Source organism: Mycteria americana, chromosome 6 (genome assembly GCF_035582795.1).
Source record: "Mycteria americana isolate JAX WOST 10 ecotype Jacksonville Zoo and Gardens chromosome 6, USCA_MyAme_1.0, whole genome shotgun sequence".
In the NCBI taxonomy this organism is placed as follows: Eukaryota; Metazoa; Chordata; class Aves; order Ciconiiformes; family Ciconiidae; genus Mycteria; species Mycteria americana.
The window spans coordinates 67,014,293-67,032,954 of NC_134370.1; the positions used below are offsets into that span (position 1 = coordinate 67,014,293).

Here is an 18,662-nt window from a genome sequence, read left to right on the forward strand (position 1 = left end):
TTCATTCTGTAATTCTATCATAAATATTTTGGCATGGTCAAAGTGACATAGCAAAACCAGATGCACAGTGTCCAAGCATTAAACCAGGACCCACTGTGTGAAATGGTCAAAATAATGCGTTAGAGTCTGTCCTCTGTGCTCATATACATTACCTACAATTGTTCTGCACTTGCATTTTGAGACTCTCTTCGTGATAACATTAAAAAAAAAAAAGGGCATTGAATAGACTGAAAATCTTGAAGCACCATGACATTAATTTCTTTAGCATGAATTGTGTTCCCCATGACTGCAGCTGCTTCTTTCTGAGTTTCTACCAGTAAAAAGTGGAAAATGAAACACATGTAACTTCAGAAGTGACAAATCTGATGGTAACACAGGACATGCGTCCAGTCCCACTGTGACAATCTGTGCTGCGGGTATTTATCCCCAGTACCCAATGGTTTACATTCAGAGTTTGTAGGCCTCATCACTTTGGTTGGCCATGACAGTAACCGCCCGGGAAGGGCCTTCCATGGCCTTCTTTCCTTCCATGTCCCTAACTGCAACGTGATGTAGTTATTTGGTTGTTTACTGTGCTTAGACTTGATCTTCACCTTCAGGACGTTGTTTTCTTCCATATTCTTCTGTACTCACCCAAAATTTGCCTCAATGTTTTATGTTTGAATGTATTTATCTACCTTCTACTCTTCCTTTAAGACCCTAGTTTCACATCAATTGAAAACAACAGGTCTTGTAATTAGGTTGGATAACTGCAATCCAAAATTTTTCCTAGGCAAAACTCCAATAGAGTTAATTGGCCTCAGTGGGAGACTTGTCCAAGTAGGAAGGGCAAGATTTGGCCTCAATGAGACTATAAATTCCAGTTTAAAACTCAGTAGTTGTTCAGAGGCTCGCTCCTGTGACAACATCATTCTTCGTGTTTCCTTTCCTGAATTCCTTTCCTAGTCATAGCAGGAAAGCCTTCTGGCTCCAAAATCAAATGATAATACCCTGGCCATCTCCCAAAACCCCGTTATGTCTTGTAGAAAGCATCGTTGTCTCTACTGCTCTCAAAGGGAGCGTAAAGCCTCCAAGACGTCGGGTTTCTCCATTTTGTTAGGAAAGGCCAGTTCTTTTCATGTAGGCAATAAACAGGCCCTGATAAGCAACTGTGACCCTGCCAAACTCACCAGTTGCTTTAGATGATGTAATAAGTACTTACACTTCCAATAAATCCACACTGCAGTATTTAAGGTATTCTCTACAGCTATGTAAGGAAACACACTGCTATACAACAACTGCTGAGGGAATTCTGCCCGCTCAGCCCGAGCAGCACTACTGAACTACAACCATGGGGTCAGGAGTCCCGTCCTGCCACTGTACATTTCCCATCCTTCTCAGAAGCTGTAGGCCATACTCCTTTCTCAGTTTAATTCTTTGTGGTAAAACATGGTCCAAAATATAAGTAAAAAATTAAACACAGCCTAGTTCAACAGACCATATGTAGATTTTTTTCATACTACCAGCCTCTGTAACAAAGTACTCCTAGAGTTTCTTGCAACTGCACAGAAACCACTTCTTTCTTCATATCCGAGATCCCAAACATTTCCCATTCTTTCAAATGCTTCAGTCACTGAATTATATCCCCCTTTGCCAAGGAACTCTTGAGAAAACAAGTCAGTCATATAGTGCTTCCCGTAGGTCACCAAGTTCCTGCCTGAGCAGCCTTAAGGGGAAAAGAGCCTTTCCAAACCAAAAGCTCTGCACTGAGGCTGTTTTAGCAGTGGTCCCCCTGGTCTCTATCAAGCTACTGGATTTAGTTCACCAGATGATCTCAGCTACTGTAGAACCACATGGAGAGCCTCTCACCTCTAAAACTTATGACACAAATCATTTACGACCTTGTGAGCTAAATGCATCTGGAAATGAGACTGGTACCACCCTGTTTAAAAGGCCCAGGCTCTCCTTGGAAAGCCCCAGGACTAAAATGCTGCTGCACTCTGCACTAGCGTTAGAACAAAAGTGCAAACTTAGGATAGAGGCACTTGTGGTAAGAGGAGCTGATAAAATATCCACTGTTCCTCCACTTCTTACAGCATAAACAACGGTATGTGGCTTAAGTCACGTACTCACATCCAAGTTTGGCTCTAGCCGATGGGATTCCTGATTTTCAAAAAGAACAGAGATGGAAATACAGGTCCTGATATCAGATGAATACACAGTACTGATCATGTGACATTCCTTGCTAGCCCCACACTACCCCAAGGACCAGATACATGCAGTGAACGCACAGGAACCACAAAACAGAATTTAGAGGACTCGGTCCTGAGAAGACAGTCATCCAATGCTGCTGTGTGAGACAAGCTCACAAGAAGGGAATGGATATTTTTAATCTTCTGGGCTGTAGATATGTCAGGAGCAGGGGGTGTTCAGCGGTTTTGAAGACAAATAAGTGCAAAAGAACCTGTGAGAAGACCCAATTTTCATTCAGTATCTTCCCCCCCCAACTGCACCTTTGGTTCTAACACTGGTCCAAAATGACCGAGATGAAAGACATTTGTGAAATCTGGAGCTCAATGGAGAATCAGGGCTGAGTTTTGCTATTTTAACAGTGACTTCCTTGGCAAGTAAATCTTAGAACACAATATTTGAGCAATCTATCATACAGCATATTTTGGAGAAAGACTGTATTTCTGCAGTGAAGCCAGCTCTTCACAGGCAAGTAGTTTGACTTCCTCCACATTAGCTTCCACTGGCCTCCAGGAAATGAAACCTAACAAAAAATAGCCATTTTGATGAGGGTTTAAACTGAAAAGTAAAGACTAAAATACTAGTCACTGTACACCACTGTCAAATTTTTCCCACATTGAGTAATTTTGGTTCCTAATGGAGTTCACACTACCTACCACAAAACATCTGTGAATTAAACTGCTTGGTGAAATATATCTTATATCAGATTGAAAAACAACATTAGAATCAATAGGACACTAAATGATCTGATGCTCTTGAGCTTTGACCTTGTTAAGCTCTGTCAGTCAGTGCATCCAAACATCTTTCCAAACACTTAGCAACTATTCAGAAAGTGGGTCATTAACACATTTTGTCACGTTATGCAATTTTTACCTCCCCTCTAAACTGGGCTTTTTTCCAGGTCCAGTGGCCAACAATAAATCAATCACAGTCTCTCATAAGCCTTTTGACTTAAATTCTATCCTGTACGTTGGGTTAAAAACAGAGCAGAAATCACTGCAGGAGGTGAGGCAGGAAGGGGCTAGTGGTGACTGCTGTCTAGGAGATGTTTGCTTGACCCACAGCCGTTCTTGTTGCCATTCTTTGTACACTCCTCTTCATTATCTGTAACAGAATCTTCCTCCTCTTCATCGCTCCGGTCATCTTTCAAGTCCTAGGGAGAAGAAAGCACCATAAGCATATTCTATACTTGCAGTAGTTACTGTCAGATAAGTTACCAGATTGCTATTATCAGTGCAGACCTTTCAAAAAGGCCTACGGGTGCCAGACAAGCAAGTCTTTTATTTTTAAAGTGAACTGGGTATCTGAATCCTTGCAATGATTTTGAAAAAATAACCAATTAATTTCATTAGTCAGGTGCCCCCATTTGTAATTGCAAAATAAAAAGATGGTGCATAAAAGTTCCAGAACATGAGACGTTCTTCCTTCTTGGAAATTCCCCATCATCCTCTGAAGACAAAACTCCTCTGTCCTCCATTTGTCTCAGCAAAAAAACACACGATAAGGGGAACAAATGAAAGGGGAGCTCTAAATACAGCAAACAATATCAAAAGTGCCCCCCAGAAACACCCCCTCCCCCCAAAATGGAGGCTGACATCCAAGGACAGACCAGTTAACACCACTTTAATCTTGCAGAACCTAATGCTCTTTAGACAAAATTTCTTCCGTGACCTTGGCCCAGTAATTTGACCTCTTCTTGCTTGTTTCTGCTTTCCCTTGTAAAGCTTTACTAGTAATCCCTGGGTGCTGCGGGATTAATTAACAATTGTGAAGTGCAGCGAAGATGAAAAGAGTATTGTATAAAAGCTAAATATGATGAATACGCTCGCCCAAACATAGGAGTTGAGAGGCTGCCTGGTTCTGACAGGTGTAATCTAAATAGTGACTAGTTGTGCCAGCATCTCCTGGTATTAACTTTGCTTAAAGAGACCTACTGACCCTAAAATACCCTTCCCTGCTTGATGGTGTATACATCATGTCAACATTTGCAAAGGGGAGGCCATGTCTATACAGCTATCATATGCATCTTGGGTATATCATCCTGCTAAGGGAATTGCCAGGGAGGAGGGGATGGCTGCCCCATTAGCAGGGGTGAAAGGAGGTCAGCCCTTATGAAAATCCCTTCCCAGCTCTATAGGAACAGCTTCTAACATTTGGCAATCATACTTCATCCCCAGTCAAACATGGCACTTGCTAATGAATGTTCCCACCACACGGAGAAAAGACATTGTGTCTACCTAGTATTTCACAGCAAAGGTTTGGGAAAGGTAAGACAATTCTCTGCTATTTGTCATGGCACATAAAATATACCATTAGTCTCTTATTTCTCAACTCCTACCATAACACAAGACCCTACAACGTGTTCAGAAATTTGGTTCAAAGAATCAAGGCTTTGGCATTAAAACCAAACACCTCTATTTCCCTTTCAGTGCAACAAGCTTACAAGAGCAGTACCTGCCTCCCTGGAAGGACCTTCCATACCAACTGATGACCTGCTCTGCAGACTCAGGGTAGGATGCTCTAGTTAAAGATGCTGTAAATCAAGTAAACACTTCCTTCTGCCTAAGCGGTGACTGACAACAGAAATGAGATCAAAGCAGGCACCTAAGAAACTTTTTCACCTCCAGCAGTTTCCTGTGTGATTAGCAGCCACCACTGGTTGTCACTTCCAGTTACTTGGAGGGTGCCTGGTAGACTTGATACCACCTGATACCCTCTAGTTCTTGTGTTGGAAGAGATGGGCAGCAGTCATTCCCTCTCCAGCATCTCATGATTTAATAGAGCACCTCTTACTTAAAACCAGGAGTTTCCCCATAGCTGAGGATCAAAACCTGGGCCCTCACACTATGGCTGACACTTTCCCCATTAGCACCAGGGTATCTAGTTTGTTAATGGGAACTCCCAAAATTTAACAGCCAGACAGTCAGTGCTGTCAATGTTCAAGTATTGACGATTACAGGTGTCATGGTGTCTTTTTCTAATGAGGGGGTGTTCGACCTGCAGGACTGTCCACTGAGGGAGACCTGAGGCTTCCCTTCATAACAGAGTACGTTGCCTCCAGAGCTGCATGCTGGAGCTGGCAGGCACGCTAGCCCTTGTGCAGACAATCTGCTGCCTGTACAGCCACACCGGGGACCGCTCCATCATGGATAAATTCGTTTTCCGTGTCATCTGTCTGGACCTCAACTAAACAGGCAGAGACTGCACGTTCTTCCTGCTCCTGGAGTGATGTGCCAAGGTCAGAGATGAGACGCAGAAAGGAGAAACCAGTGTTGTTCCTGCCCATGCAGTATCTGCTCTCAGAATGAACTAACAATTTCACTTTCTTAGCCAGCTGGTCTGAAGTCTTTCTTAAGCACCAAATTCATGCAGAGAAAATAAATGACAGCTCAGTAATAACTCATCCAATTGCAATCTCATATCCCTTTATATATTACAATTCTAGTAAAATGTATAGGACTAGAAAGAAAATTAAAGCCTAAACTCTGTCTCATCAGAAACTATAAACTTCCTGGAGATTTTCTTTTGCCTTTTCCCTAACAAGATAGAAAGGGTATCAAAACAAACAAATCTTACTGTAAATACTGTAAAATAAACTTGGCATGCCAGTTAGAGAAAAGGAAAGACAGCCTTTCCCACACAAACAATTTATGAGGTTCTGCCTCTTTCAGATCACCTCTCTCACTCCTGGTAGTTTTGCAATTTGTATTTGCAGTAAAAGACAAATGTTGAGGGTATGGGGGGAGGCTTGTTACTTTTTTGCCACCAGAAATGTTTCAGAAAAGACATGCAAACTAAACCTAAGTACAGTGTCTGATGCAGAATCTGCTAGACTCACTGGAAGTACTCTCATCTTCCCGAGCAGTCGCTGGCTGAGGCTGCAAACGTGGGGAGTGCTGGGGGAGGAGTGCTTTTGTGCTCATTGAGAATAGACTTGGGTCAGTAAAGTTCGTGAGTATTTAATTTTGAGTACCTCATTGTGGTCCGCAGAAGTTGCTGGTACTCAAGCATATGCTTAAGAATAGCTGGCAATCTGCTTTGCTTTGAATGATAGCTGATATGTGACATCGATTCCCGTTTCCTATAGGAATGAGCTGGCATTTCCAGCATGGAACTGGAAATTCGGGTAGGATTTCCTTCCCAGTTTTAATGCTGTCAAGCTGGATGCTCTGATTAAAGGCACTATAGGTAGTAATTAAAAAACATGTAAATGTTTGTTCCAGCACACTGCAAATCCCTGCCTTTGAGATAGTCTTACATGCTTCAAAGCAGCAGGAATTAAATTTCTTTGTATTCTGAAGCAACCATTGCAAATTTGCTTAATTCTGGGAAAGAGTACTACTTCTGAAATCCTGATATTAATCAAAGAAAAAATGCTGCCAAGTCAAATCTAAATTTTTATTAAATTTTTAACCACGAACCTGCTTCCTGACCAAGTGCCTCTACAAGTTCTTGCTTTAGAAGGGTCTGGCCATTTTCGTCTAGCTTGTTTAAGTGACAGAGCAGAACTTTAAATAGCAATAGCTTCATCTATAACTAGAAAACCAAACAAACCTGTCTTTGCAAACTGTTTAACAGACCATTATAAATATATTAAGATATCGTAAGTGAAGTTTGTGCCTCTTAACTTTGACCTTCTAAGAATAACAAAAAAAAGTAACATTTCTAGGATTTTCCCTGCTTGAATACTAAGATGTTTCCTCTGAGCCCCTCACATCATATATTATAGTTGTGTTTTCCAACTCAAAGACCCTGCTCTTACTGTCCCTGAGCAACAACAGATGAATATACTATCAGAAACACAAGAGCTGGCAAACTGTAAATACCACAACTGAGGCCATCATTAATACTCAATGCTTTGGTTTAATGGCATCAACTGTATTTATTATACTTCAGATGGTTTAGGGTAACAGACAAAACGGATGTGTATATTTTATGTTCTGGATGACTAACCAATTTAATCTTTCTAAATGGATGAATGGTTTCAAGGTTTATGAGAAGCAACACTAATGCTATAAAGTCTGCAAGACAGCCATTTGTAGTGAAGCCAAAGCCGCAAACTTGTATAATCTTTTTTCCTTTTGTTTAACCCTTCCACCTGCTGCTCAGTCTGCCTCTTTTAGTTAAATGAACCGTATTTGTTAAGGTAGTTTTGGCTTCTTGCATTTCACTGCTGTTAGAATGCGTATCATTTAAGTCATTAGCACCCCATCTTATTACATGAACAGTAAAGGACCTTCCAAGAGACTTCACCAAGGAAAAAGACTTTTTGCAATTAAGAGATGAGCAAACTTCATAGGCCACTTCCCAGCCTCTTTAGGGAAAAAAAATATTGGTCAAATCTCCATCTAAACTAACAGAGAATTTACTCCTAATTGTGCAAGTTTGTCTCTCAATAAAGCACTCAGAAATCACTTCTCTCTTGACAAGCTCTTGGCGCTGCACTCTTTCTGCTACAGCTCATGAGAGCACTGGGAGAAAGACACGGCTGTGCTGGAAGACAGATGGAAGTGTGGTTTTCCTGTTCCTACGTGCTGGTGATACCATCTGAAGCTGGTGGAGAAGTGGGACTGGGCAGACACCACCCTTCTCTCCTGCTCCTCTTTACTGGGCACATGGCATCTTTGTCCATGTGTATGTTGAGGTCACAATGCAGCCATGGCTTCCTTCATATCTGCTACCCAGCAATTGAAGTGGAAAGTTTAAAAGCAGACAGAAAGACAGTGCCAAGCAGTATAAAAAAAGGCAAAAATATATTGTAGCAACGTGGATTGATCCTATAAACAGTGAGAAAGCCTTAGCAACATGACTTCTGCTTTCTCAGAAGGGGAAGGGCACTTGCTAGCAAATGCGTCGTCGGGTCAATGTGGCTTACTGCAGCTTGTCAAGTGGAGGTCTCAAAATGTAAGCTGTTGCTATAATGACATGCTCTGAAACAGAAATAGCCGCTGAGGCAGCATGGAGAAAAAGAAAAAGAATCTGGCTGAGACACATCTGAGCAGAAGATGTTTCTGCAGTGAAGTTCAGTTGCTACAACATTTTTTTCATGAATGAGCTTCCAATCCAGCTCCTCCCTGGTTCTCCCTGACAAAGGCACATATTAAGAGGCATCAATAACTTCAGTTGGCATTACGAAGACAATAGTGTAGTGTCTACTTTACAAATTCATTGTGTCAGTTTGGGAGTAGAGTGGCAGGGGAATGTTTGTTTGCTTCTTCAGCTAACAAGAGGGGATGATACAGGTTTGCTGTGCCTTACCACAAGCAAAAGTACGCAAGATCAGTCCATATCAGTTCAAGCTCTTTCTCACTGGTATGACTGTGTCCATGTGTGGGGTGGGAGATGTACCAGGCCTAACTCATCTGGTGGGATCAACATTGACTCAAGGTTTCTCAGCAGCATAAGGAGATTTCCATTTTGCCCCTGCCTGGACAAGACTAAAACCAATTCATCCTGGAAACTGAGCTCACTCCTCCTGCTGCCGCTAGGAAAGCAGTAGCACAGACTGCTGAACAGCTTCCCCCATACCTACTAGCTGTAGCAGACGGACATACCTGATCCCTGTTGCAGCAGCAGCAGCAAGCTGGGTGCTCTGGGACACTGTCAGGGAAGATGCAGCCAGCATAGCTGTAGCTCTGCAGGTGCCTTGCCATTCCCAGGGTCTACTGCCCCAGACTTTGCTGACTTTTCACCCACTTTGTTTAAAGCCAGCACTGGCTATAGTTAAAGTCATGCAGGAATCAAAATTAAAGCCGCCCTTTGTATCTACTGACAAACTCTCTCTGAACTACATCATTTTCAGCGTAGTAAGATCTGCCACCAAACTAAAATCAGCTCAGAGTAAAAACTTAAATTCCAACTCCTAAGAGATTTGTGTACCTGAATAGAAACATTAATTACAATACACTTCTAAATAAATAACAAGCAGTGACTAAATCCCAAGTCTTTTACTAGATCATTTGTTTCTTTATTGAGCGCTTGATGTGGAGGAACTTTATCAGGTCCACCGATGCCCTCATTTTTTGCTTATTGTCTAAAACAAAAAGATTAGCTGCAGATATGCACTAACTCTAGAAAAGATTCTGACTAACTAATACATACAAAGGCACAGTCAAAGGGCAGTTACTGTTTCAAGTGATATTTCTTAGTTCTATAACTACATATTTTTTAAAAAAAATAATACTGCTTTTAAAGTGCAATTAGAAGACCCAAATACTAGGTTTCTACATCTTTAAATGCCAGGAAATTTGAATGTGTTCAATAAATCTCGATTCTAGCCCTTATTTTAAGCATTATCTGCACATTCCAGCACTGTAACTTTCCCACAGAAAATGCTGCAGTTATGACACAAATCACAACATGAATGCCAGCTTCTACCCTGATAGTACCAGTCAGAATCCAGATCATCACACAGGCTAACATACTATATATTAGGACAAGGGGCCATGGCTTTAAACTGAAATAAGGTAGATTTAGGTTGGACATAAGGAAGATATTTTTAATGATGAGGGTGGCGAGACACTGCAACAGGTTGCCCAGAGAAGCTGTGGAACATTGGAAGTGTTCAAGGTCAAGCTGGATGGGGCTTTGAGCAACCCAATCTAGTGAAAGATGTCCCTGCCCACAGCCGGAGGGGTGGACTAGATGATCTTTAAAGGTCCCTTCCAACCCACACTGTTCTATGATTCTAATAGCAACAGTCTCTATAAGATCCAATGGCTACCTCACCCTGACCACATTCATACTATCATAACTGCATCTATTTGGGAGCACAGCTTTTTAACTCTACCAGCATAATCCCAGCTGACTTGGTGTATCACAGCTTAGTCTATTCATTCTCCAAATAACAGAGACCTCATACCGCAAAACAGGCCGTCAGTCAGCTCCTCATGGATTGACCCTAAGAATGACCCTGCACCTGAGATAAGCCAGGTCATATGCTTGCACAGGAATACGCTATTGTAATTAGCAGGTGCCACAGAAGACACATTTCTTTCATTTTTCTCATATATGGAGTACAACTGCATGGTTCTGCATAATCACTGAGCCCACAGGTAGCCCCTTGGTTATCATAAACACAGGGAAAGCCAGGTCTCTGTCTCGAAGACAGTAGGGCTTAAGGATATACATTTGCGCCTTTTCGGTTAAGCATAATTTACAGCCACACAGTTAACTGGATTTCTGCTACCAGGTACAGATATATAAAGGCAATTCACAGCTGATTCTGAAATTTTAATTATGGTTTTTCCAATTTGGTGAAATTTAGATTTCTGGATTTTCAAATATTTATTTTTATCCTTTAGTCAGAATTTCCCAACTCTTAAATATATCTTACATTAAGATCAGAATGTCCTAAATCTTATACCTTAATTCTACCTTAAGAATATTTTAATTTAAATATCTACAAACATATTGACTAGATCTTGATTTTTCAATGTAAAGACAATAAATTCCACAGCACCTGCCCATATGGAAACAGCTTGCAGTACAAAGATGAAAGCTATTAGGTCAGCAACCACTGACTCAAAAGAGATAATAAACAAGAGAGATAATAAAAAGTAAGTCCAAATAGATAGAAGGGGGTACTTTTCTAACAAATAATACTATAAAGTTGATGAATCTCCGAGTTCAACATGTTTAATTCAACATCAATAATTCAACTCAGCTGACATATGACTTAATACGTCTTTACTTTCCTGTGGAGACTAAGCAATATACATTTGGATTCAAGCAAACTGTTCTATATTTCCAGCCTGGAAGATTTTATTGGAAAATATATTTTCCTTTTCAGCTTAAACACACTAGGCAACATAAATAATGTTGATCTTCAGTGGAAGATGTGCTGTTGGATTCTGCTTTCTGCAGCTTTTAAATGAAGATGCAGACTTTCTAGATTAATTGTATTGGACATCTCGTGGCCAAAACTCCTCTTATTTAATCTCTCTCCTCTGTGTAATACCCATTCCCCAAGCTTTCCACCAGGAGTTTTCAGAGAGAACTCAAAGATGACGTGTGAAAAACAAACTAAAAGAAAAGTTACACTAATTCCCCAAATATTGAAGAGTCTCAGAAAACTAGATGTTACTATTAGAACATGTCCCCGATTCACAGAATCACAGAATCACAGAATCATATAGGTTGGAAAAGACCTTTAAGATCATCGAGTCCAACCATAAACCTAACACTGCCAAAAACCATCACTACACCATGTCTCTAAGTACCTCATCCAAACGTCCTTTAAATACCTCCAGGGATGGCGACTCAACCACTTCCCTGGGCAGTCTGTTCCAATGCTTGATAACCCTCTCGGTGAAGAAAAATTTCCTAATATCCAGTCTAAACCTCCCCTGGCGCAACTTGAGGCCATTTCCTCTTGTCCTATCACTTGTTACCTGGGAGAAGAGACCGACCCCCACCTCTCTACAACCTCCTTTCAGGTAGTTGTAGAGAGCGATGAGGTCTCCCCTCAGCCTCCTTTTCTCCAGGCTAAACAGTCCCAGCTCCCTCAGCCGCTCCTCATAAGACTTCTGCTCCAGACCCTTCACCAGCTTCGTTGCCCTTCTCTGTACGCGCTCCAGTACCTCAATATCCCTCTTGTAGTGGGGGGCCCAAAACTGAACACAGTATTCGAGGTGCGGCCTCACCAGTGCCGAGTACAGGGGCACAATCACTTCCCTAGTCCTGCTGGCCACGCTATTTTTGATACAGGCCAGGATGCCATTGGCCTTCTTGGCCGCCTGGGCACACTGCTGGCTCATATTCAGGCGGCTGTCAACCAACACCCCCAGGTCCTTCTCTGCCAGGCAGCTTTCCAGCCACTCTTCCCCAAGCCTGTAGCGTTGCATGGGGTTGCTGTGGCCCAAGTGCAGGACCTTGCACTTGGCCTTGTTAAACCTCATACAATTCACCCCAGCCCATCGATCCAGCCTGTCCAGGTCCCTCTGCAGAGCCTGCCTACCCTCCAGCAGATCAACACTCCCACACAACTTGGTGTCGTCTGCAAACTTACTGAGAGTGCACTCGATCCCTTCGTCCAGATCATTGATAAAGATGTTAAACAGAACTGGCCCCAACACCGAGCCCTGGGGAACACCGCTTGTGACCGGCCGCCAACCGGAGTAAACTCCATTCACCACCACTCTCTGGGCCCGGCCGTCCAGCCAGTTCTTTACCCAGCGAAGAGTACACCCGTCCAAGCCATGAGCAGCCAGTTTCTCCAGGAGAATGCCGTGGGAAACCGTGTCAAAGGCTTTACTGAAGTCTAGATAGACAACATCCACAGACTTCCCCTCATCCACTAGGCGGGTCACCTTATCATAGAAGGAGATCAGGTTGGTCAAGCAGGACCTGCCTTTCCTGAACCCATGCTGGCTGGGCCTGATCCCCTGGTTATTCTCTACATGCCGTGTGATAGCACTCAGGATGATCTGCTCCATCAGCTTCCCCGGCACCGAGGTCAGGCTGACAGGCCTGTAGTTCCCTGGGTCCTCCTTCCGGCCCTTCTTGAAGATGGGTGTCACATTCGCTAATCTCCAGTCAGCAGGGACTTCCCCAGTTAGCCAGGACTGCTGGTAAATGATGGAAAGGGGCTTGGTGAGCACATCTGCCAGCTCCTTCAACACTCTCGGGTGGATCTCATCAGGCCCCATAGACTTGTGAGTGTCTAAGTGGTGCAGCAGGTCACTCACCATTTCCCCCTGGATAATGGGGGCTCCAGTCTGGTCCCCATCCCTATCTTCCAACTCCAGGGGCTGGGTACCCATAGAACATTCGGCCCTGCTAATAAAGACTGAGGCAAAGAAGGCATTAAGTACCTCAGCCTTTTCCTCATCCTTGGTCACTGTGTTTCCTCCCACATCTACTAGGGGCTGGAGATTCTCCTTAGCTCTCCTTTTGCTGCTAATGTATTTGAAGAAGTGTTTTTTGTTGTCTTTTATAGCAGCAGCCAGACTGAGCTCTAGCTCAGCTTTGGCCCTTCTAGTTTTCTCCCTGCACAGCCTCGCTACACCCCTGTAGTCCTCCTGAGTTGCCCGCCCCTTCTTCCAGAGGTCATAGACTCTCCTCTTTCTCCTCAGTTCGAGCCAGAGCTCTCTAGTCAGCCAGGCCGGTCTTCTTCCCCGCCGGCTCGTCTTTCGGCACCTGGGGACAGCCCGCTCTTGTGCCTTTAGGACTTCCTCCTTAAAGAATGTCCAGCCTTCCTGGACCCCTTTGCCCATAAGAGCTGCCTCCCAGGGGACTCTGTCGACCAGTCTCCTAAACAGGCTGAAGTCCGCCCTCCGGAAGTCTAAGGTGGCAGTTTTGCCGACCCCCCTCGCCGCTTCTCCACGTATCAAAAACTCTATCATTTCATGATCGCTCTGCCCAAGACAGCCTCCAACCATCACATCACTCACCAGTCCTTCTCTGTTGGTGAACAAGAGGTCCAGCGGGGCACCTTCCCTCGTTGGCTCACTCACCAGCTGCGTCAGGAAGTTATCTGCCACACGCTCCAGGAACCTCCTGGACTGTTTCCTCTCTGCTGTATTGTATTTCCAGCAGACATCCGGCAGGTTGAAGTCCCCCACAAGAACAAGGGCTAGCGATCGTGAGGCTTCTCCCAGCTGCTTATAGAATAGTTCATCTGTCTCCTCATCCTGGCTGGGGGGTCTGTAACAGACTCCCACCACAATATCTGCCTTGTTGGCCTTCCCCCTGATTCTGACCCACAGACACTCCACCCTATCATCACCATCATTGAGCTCTAAACTATCCAGACTCTCCCTGACGTATAGGGCTACCCCACCACCTCTCCTGCCTCGCCTATCCCTCCTGAAGAGTTTATAGCCATCCATCGCTGCACTCCAGTTGTGCGAGTCATCCCACCATGTTTCTGTGATGGCCACCATATCATAGTTTTCCTGATGTACAATGGCTTCCAACTCCTCCTGCTTGTTGCCCATGCTGCGTGCATTGGTGTAGAGGCACTTCAGCTGGGGTGTCGTCCGTGCCTCCTTCATAGAAGAACACCCCTTGCGTGCTTTGAGGCATTTCACTGGTGTTTCCCTCTTGGCTCCCGTTGCCTCAGTATCCCCTGGCTCAACTCCGCTCGACTTCGGCTGTGCCCAAGCGTACCCCGTGCATCTCGAGGACTCAGGCCGACTGTCCTCGCTGATTCTGACTGAAGGAATAAATTTAACCTCAAAAAACTATCACTTGTGTTGTCACTCAGCATAACACACCTGTAACTGGAGCTATAATACCCTGACTGTTCAGAAGAAATAAATCATTGTTTACTGTTAATCAGGTACTCTGCGGTTTCAATAAAGTCTGCTAGCTGTGTTATTGAAATCCACTAACTAAACCTTGCACTCAAGTGTATGTGGCTTTACGATAATGTCAAAAGCCCAGGAGGTACTGAGTGAGTCATAATGTCCCACTGCTTTTTGAATTATTCCAATTTTAAATCCACAGTTGGCAAAGAAACAAAGAACAATATAATAGGCATTTGATGCTGTTCTCTATAGTGAACTTTTTTTTACCCTAGGACAGAACTTGCATTAAGCCAAGGAGTTCAGTGGTATGAACTTTTATCAGAACATGCACTTTTATTCCTTATAAATGCTTTTTTGGCTACAAAACAGCTGATCAGACACTCGCACTTTTCTCAGTGAGGTATGATACTGCACTTCAGATGAATGTTTTGAAACAAACACAGCTGCTAAAGAATATTCCTACAGAAGTCTTATACCACTATTAAACTAACCTGAAACCACAAAGTATACACCATGTAAATGATAGGCACTTCTATCTAATGTGTCCATTAAGGTGCTCATTCCTCTATTGTCATTGTTAGGAGGCATTCCATTCCTTTTGTGATATATCTAAAGGTTACCTCCGTACTTAAACATTATCAATCTAATTTTCAAGTCACATATCCAACAAGTAATATTTTTTCATCAGACATTCATATCACAATACCTAAAATAAATCATTTCAATACAGCATTTCTAAAGACCCTGATACGGAGGCTGGATATAGAATACTTTTAGTAGTACCTAATGAACAAAGGTTCTTCAACAGCATTAGAAGTCCCTGAGAGTTGTGTGCTTAAGTCACCTGGCAGGGGGTTTACTTCACTGAAGTTCAGCATTCTGAAAGTTGGGTATCTACTCAGAGATTGTTATCTAGGACTACTCTTAAACAACAGAAAGAAACGGGTCTCCCCAGAGGGTCACCTGCCCCACCACTGCTGGGGTGACAACACTGGGCACAGTGAATGGCTCGCTGGAGACACCACTCTTCCTCCTCTGATTACAGAGGGATCCTTGAACCTGGGCTAAGCACAGCTTAAGTTACACAAGACAAATCCTACCCTCACATGCTTCACACCCATCACTGCCTGATTAGACTGATAGACTGATCAGGTTGGTCTCTTTGCTTTCTGATGATGTGAACTCTGCAGTCTGTTGTGCCTGGTCAAAAGTTACTAGAATTGTGTTATGGAAGAGAGACTGCTCCTTTTAAGATTTCCTCCCTTCTTCGCATGTAATAAGGATTATGGAGCACTCCTAGGGAAACATAATTTTCTTTAAATACAAGATAGGACAATTTCCCTTCTCAATTGATATTAATCTATCATTAACTAGCTTTATTTCAAGCTCTTTTTTTTTTTTTAATCGATTCAGCAGATTGCAGTACTGTGAACCCCTATGAAAGTATGAGAATTACTCACCTCATAACAAAGTCCCAATTCAAACCTCTGCAACATATATTAAAAACAGTAAATGAAGGCATCAAAAGTTCTGTAGAAGGCCGAAGGTTTGCTCTGCGAATTGATTTTTGGCAATTGAAAAAATAAATACATATGCACGCTATTTTATATATAGAGATATATATAGTTTTTATATAGGTGCATATATATAAAACTGGCAACAAATGGAACATTTCATAAATATCCTGCTAGAAAATTAAAAGATATGAGCAGTTAAGAAGGGAAGCCAGAAAAACTGTCAGCAAATGCCCTTCTGTGAACAGCCAGGTAAATCACCGAATTTTAAAGCATTTGTCTTTTATCTGAATTAGGAACTTTCACATAAAAAGAGTAATTTAGATCAGGGATTTACTAAAAGTAGAGTTGCTTTGTGCCAGACTTACATGCAGAGAGAGGGGTGGGGGTGCTTGTTTGGCCAGATCCATTGCTGGTGAAAACTAACACAATCGCATTTGACTTCAAGTCGAGCCGTGCTCATTTATACCAGCTGAGAACCTGGCCCTGTATCAACACTGCAGACTTCTGCTGAACTGGCCAGGGCAGCAAGCTTTGCTTTCAGAATTACATATAGTTTTGATTTTCTATTCTTAGAGGCAGTGGTCATCTGCAGCTCCTACTGAAGTCAAACTCAGCAACTTTGGAAACAGTAGACTTTTATTGCAGCACATAAGAGACGTGCACAGCCCCGTTTATGGCACAGCTAACACAAGAGAGGCAAAGGGAGCATCCACACACCCAATTTGTTGGGCTGTGGCCAGAGGACTGAGTCTGCTCTTGCATAGTCTTGTGTGTGCATAACAGGGCTGTGGAAGGGTACTTTGTCCTAATGCTCCCACCCCAGCGCACCTTCACAAGCCCATCTATTCCAATCAAATGCTCAGAAATTATTTTCTTCAGTTTCTCATTAGTTCATTCCTCCATAATGGTCATGACTGTCCTTAACTTAAGTTTTCTAAACTTCACCTGATTTTTATATAATATTCAAGTGAAAGGTGTTGTGGAATTATGGGCATTCTAAACAGGGTTTATTTAAAAAAAAAAAAAATCAAAATTCCAGCAGAGAACATTGTTGCTGTTTTGAAATCTGAGAAGTATATTTTAGCATACAGTATAACATACCTCCCTGGAAGTCATTGCTCAGCTGCTGACCCCTTTCATAATCTGGAGTAAAAAGTAAAGATTTAAATAGCAATCTGCTTTTTAACTCACGGTGCCAGGAAATGAACTGGTTGAGGCAAAGGAGACCAGTCAGTGCTCTTGGATTGGCATGTAACATTTTTGCAGTAGAGAAGAACTGGCGGCTTTTCCTCTTTCACAGACTCTGCTGGGCTACACACTTCGACAATATACCTTACTGAGGTCAGCCTTGACTTCAAACCCCCAGTGAGGGTAGGACTCCAGAGCTCCCCAGCGTGCACGCAGCGGCTTTTCTCCCTTTTGCCTATCATCGTAAATACCAGCCAGCAAACCTTACTCTTTCATGCTTTCTTCTGCCTGCCTCTCACCCCTCCTCCCTCAGATGAATTTGGCAGCATAAAGTGAGACATGTAGCCAGGCTTTGGGCTTAACTAGTCTGCTGTAGCAGAATGGGAAATATGCAGATGAAAGAGAGTCATAACAGGAAGTAATTTCCCTTTACTAGGGCATGAGCCTTCATGCTACTGACCTGGCTGGCTAGCTCCCATCTCCAGGCTATTAAAAAGCTCATGTCCCAAAGGCAATAATTTGAATCAACTGGGAAGGTTCCCAGATAGACTGGTTTTCATCTCCAAGAGGGAAAGCTTTCATTTGTCCTATTTTGTTCCCCTAATAAGCTATCCTCATGAGAAAATCTGCTATAAATATTTATCTGTTGAGAACCAACAAATTCAACTTCTCCATAACCCCTCTTCCTTTAAAATGGGGAAAAGGCAACCCCTGCTAATCTAGTTCAATCTGGCTTGTGTTTGTGCTAAACCTTCACTCAGAGAACTCAAACTCAGAAGCGGGACATCAGCATGTGCTGGCCCTTCCCAGTCTAGAAAGTAACTGCAAAATCTCCAGTGAAAGCTTTTCCACAACTTCCCAGTCCCAGAGAGTCATGAAATTGCAACTAACTCGATTATCATTATCCTCTAAAATATATTACTGCTTTTAAAACAACTACTTGGAATTAAGGCAAGCACACCTCTTGGTCCATTTTATCAGCACCCTGGTAGCCATCGGTGCAGTACAGGCTTAACAAAACACCTCAGTAAAAGAAAACAAAAAACTTACGTGCCTCTAGTTTAGGAAACTAAACCCTGTCCTCTGTTTAACTCCTGCAGAATGACATTTTTCTGAAGTGAATGACTTCTCACTGAATGTGTTAATTCTCATTAAATTTCATTTTCTGATTATAAATGTCCTGAAAATAGATTTTTTTTTTTACTGCTTCAGAAAGAAGAAAAATAATCAGCTGAAAGTCCAACTGTTTAGGAGTCCAATAAACTGCTGTGCATGCCAAAACTGAATATACATTTCATTTCATGCTTCATTTTCACATCCCAGTAATTGCACGGCGTATGGAGGCGCAGCACTGCTGTGTGTGATCAGGGTCATGTGATGACCTTTCGCAGCTCAAGTTAAAAGTCAGAGTTTATTAGCTGGGAGCAATCAGGCTCAGCTCACCTATGGTGTGTCTAGTGCACACCAAACAGCACAC

The 18,662-nt window shown here is 42.9% G+C and overlaps 1 protein-coding gene across 3 annotated transcripts in view; it reads right to left on the reverse strand.

Moving 5' to 3' along the window:
• Positions 1-1,421: 1,421 nt before the first annotated feature.
• The window catches only part of CERS3 (ceramide synthase 3), a 55,216-nt gene continuing 37,975 nt past the window's right edge, over positions 1,422-18,662 (reverse strand). For all 3 annotated transcript variants that reach the window (XM_075506318.1, XM_075506320.1, XM_075506319.1), the window contains exon 11: positions 1,422-3,382. In XM_075506318.1, coding sequence (XP_075362433.1) covers positions 3,251-3,382 — 132 coding nt within the window. In that variant the 3' untranslated portion in view covers positions 1,422-3,250. The remainder of the gene's footprint in view (positions 3,383-18,662) is intronic.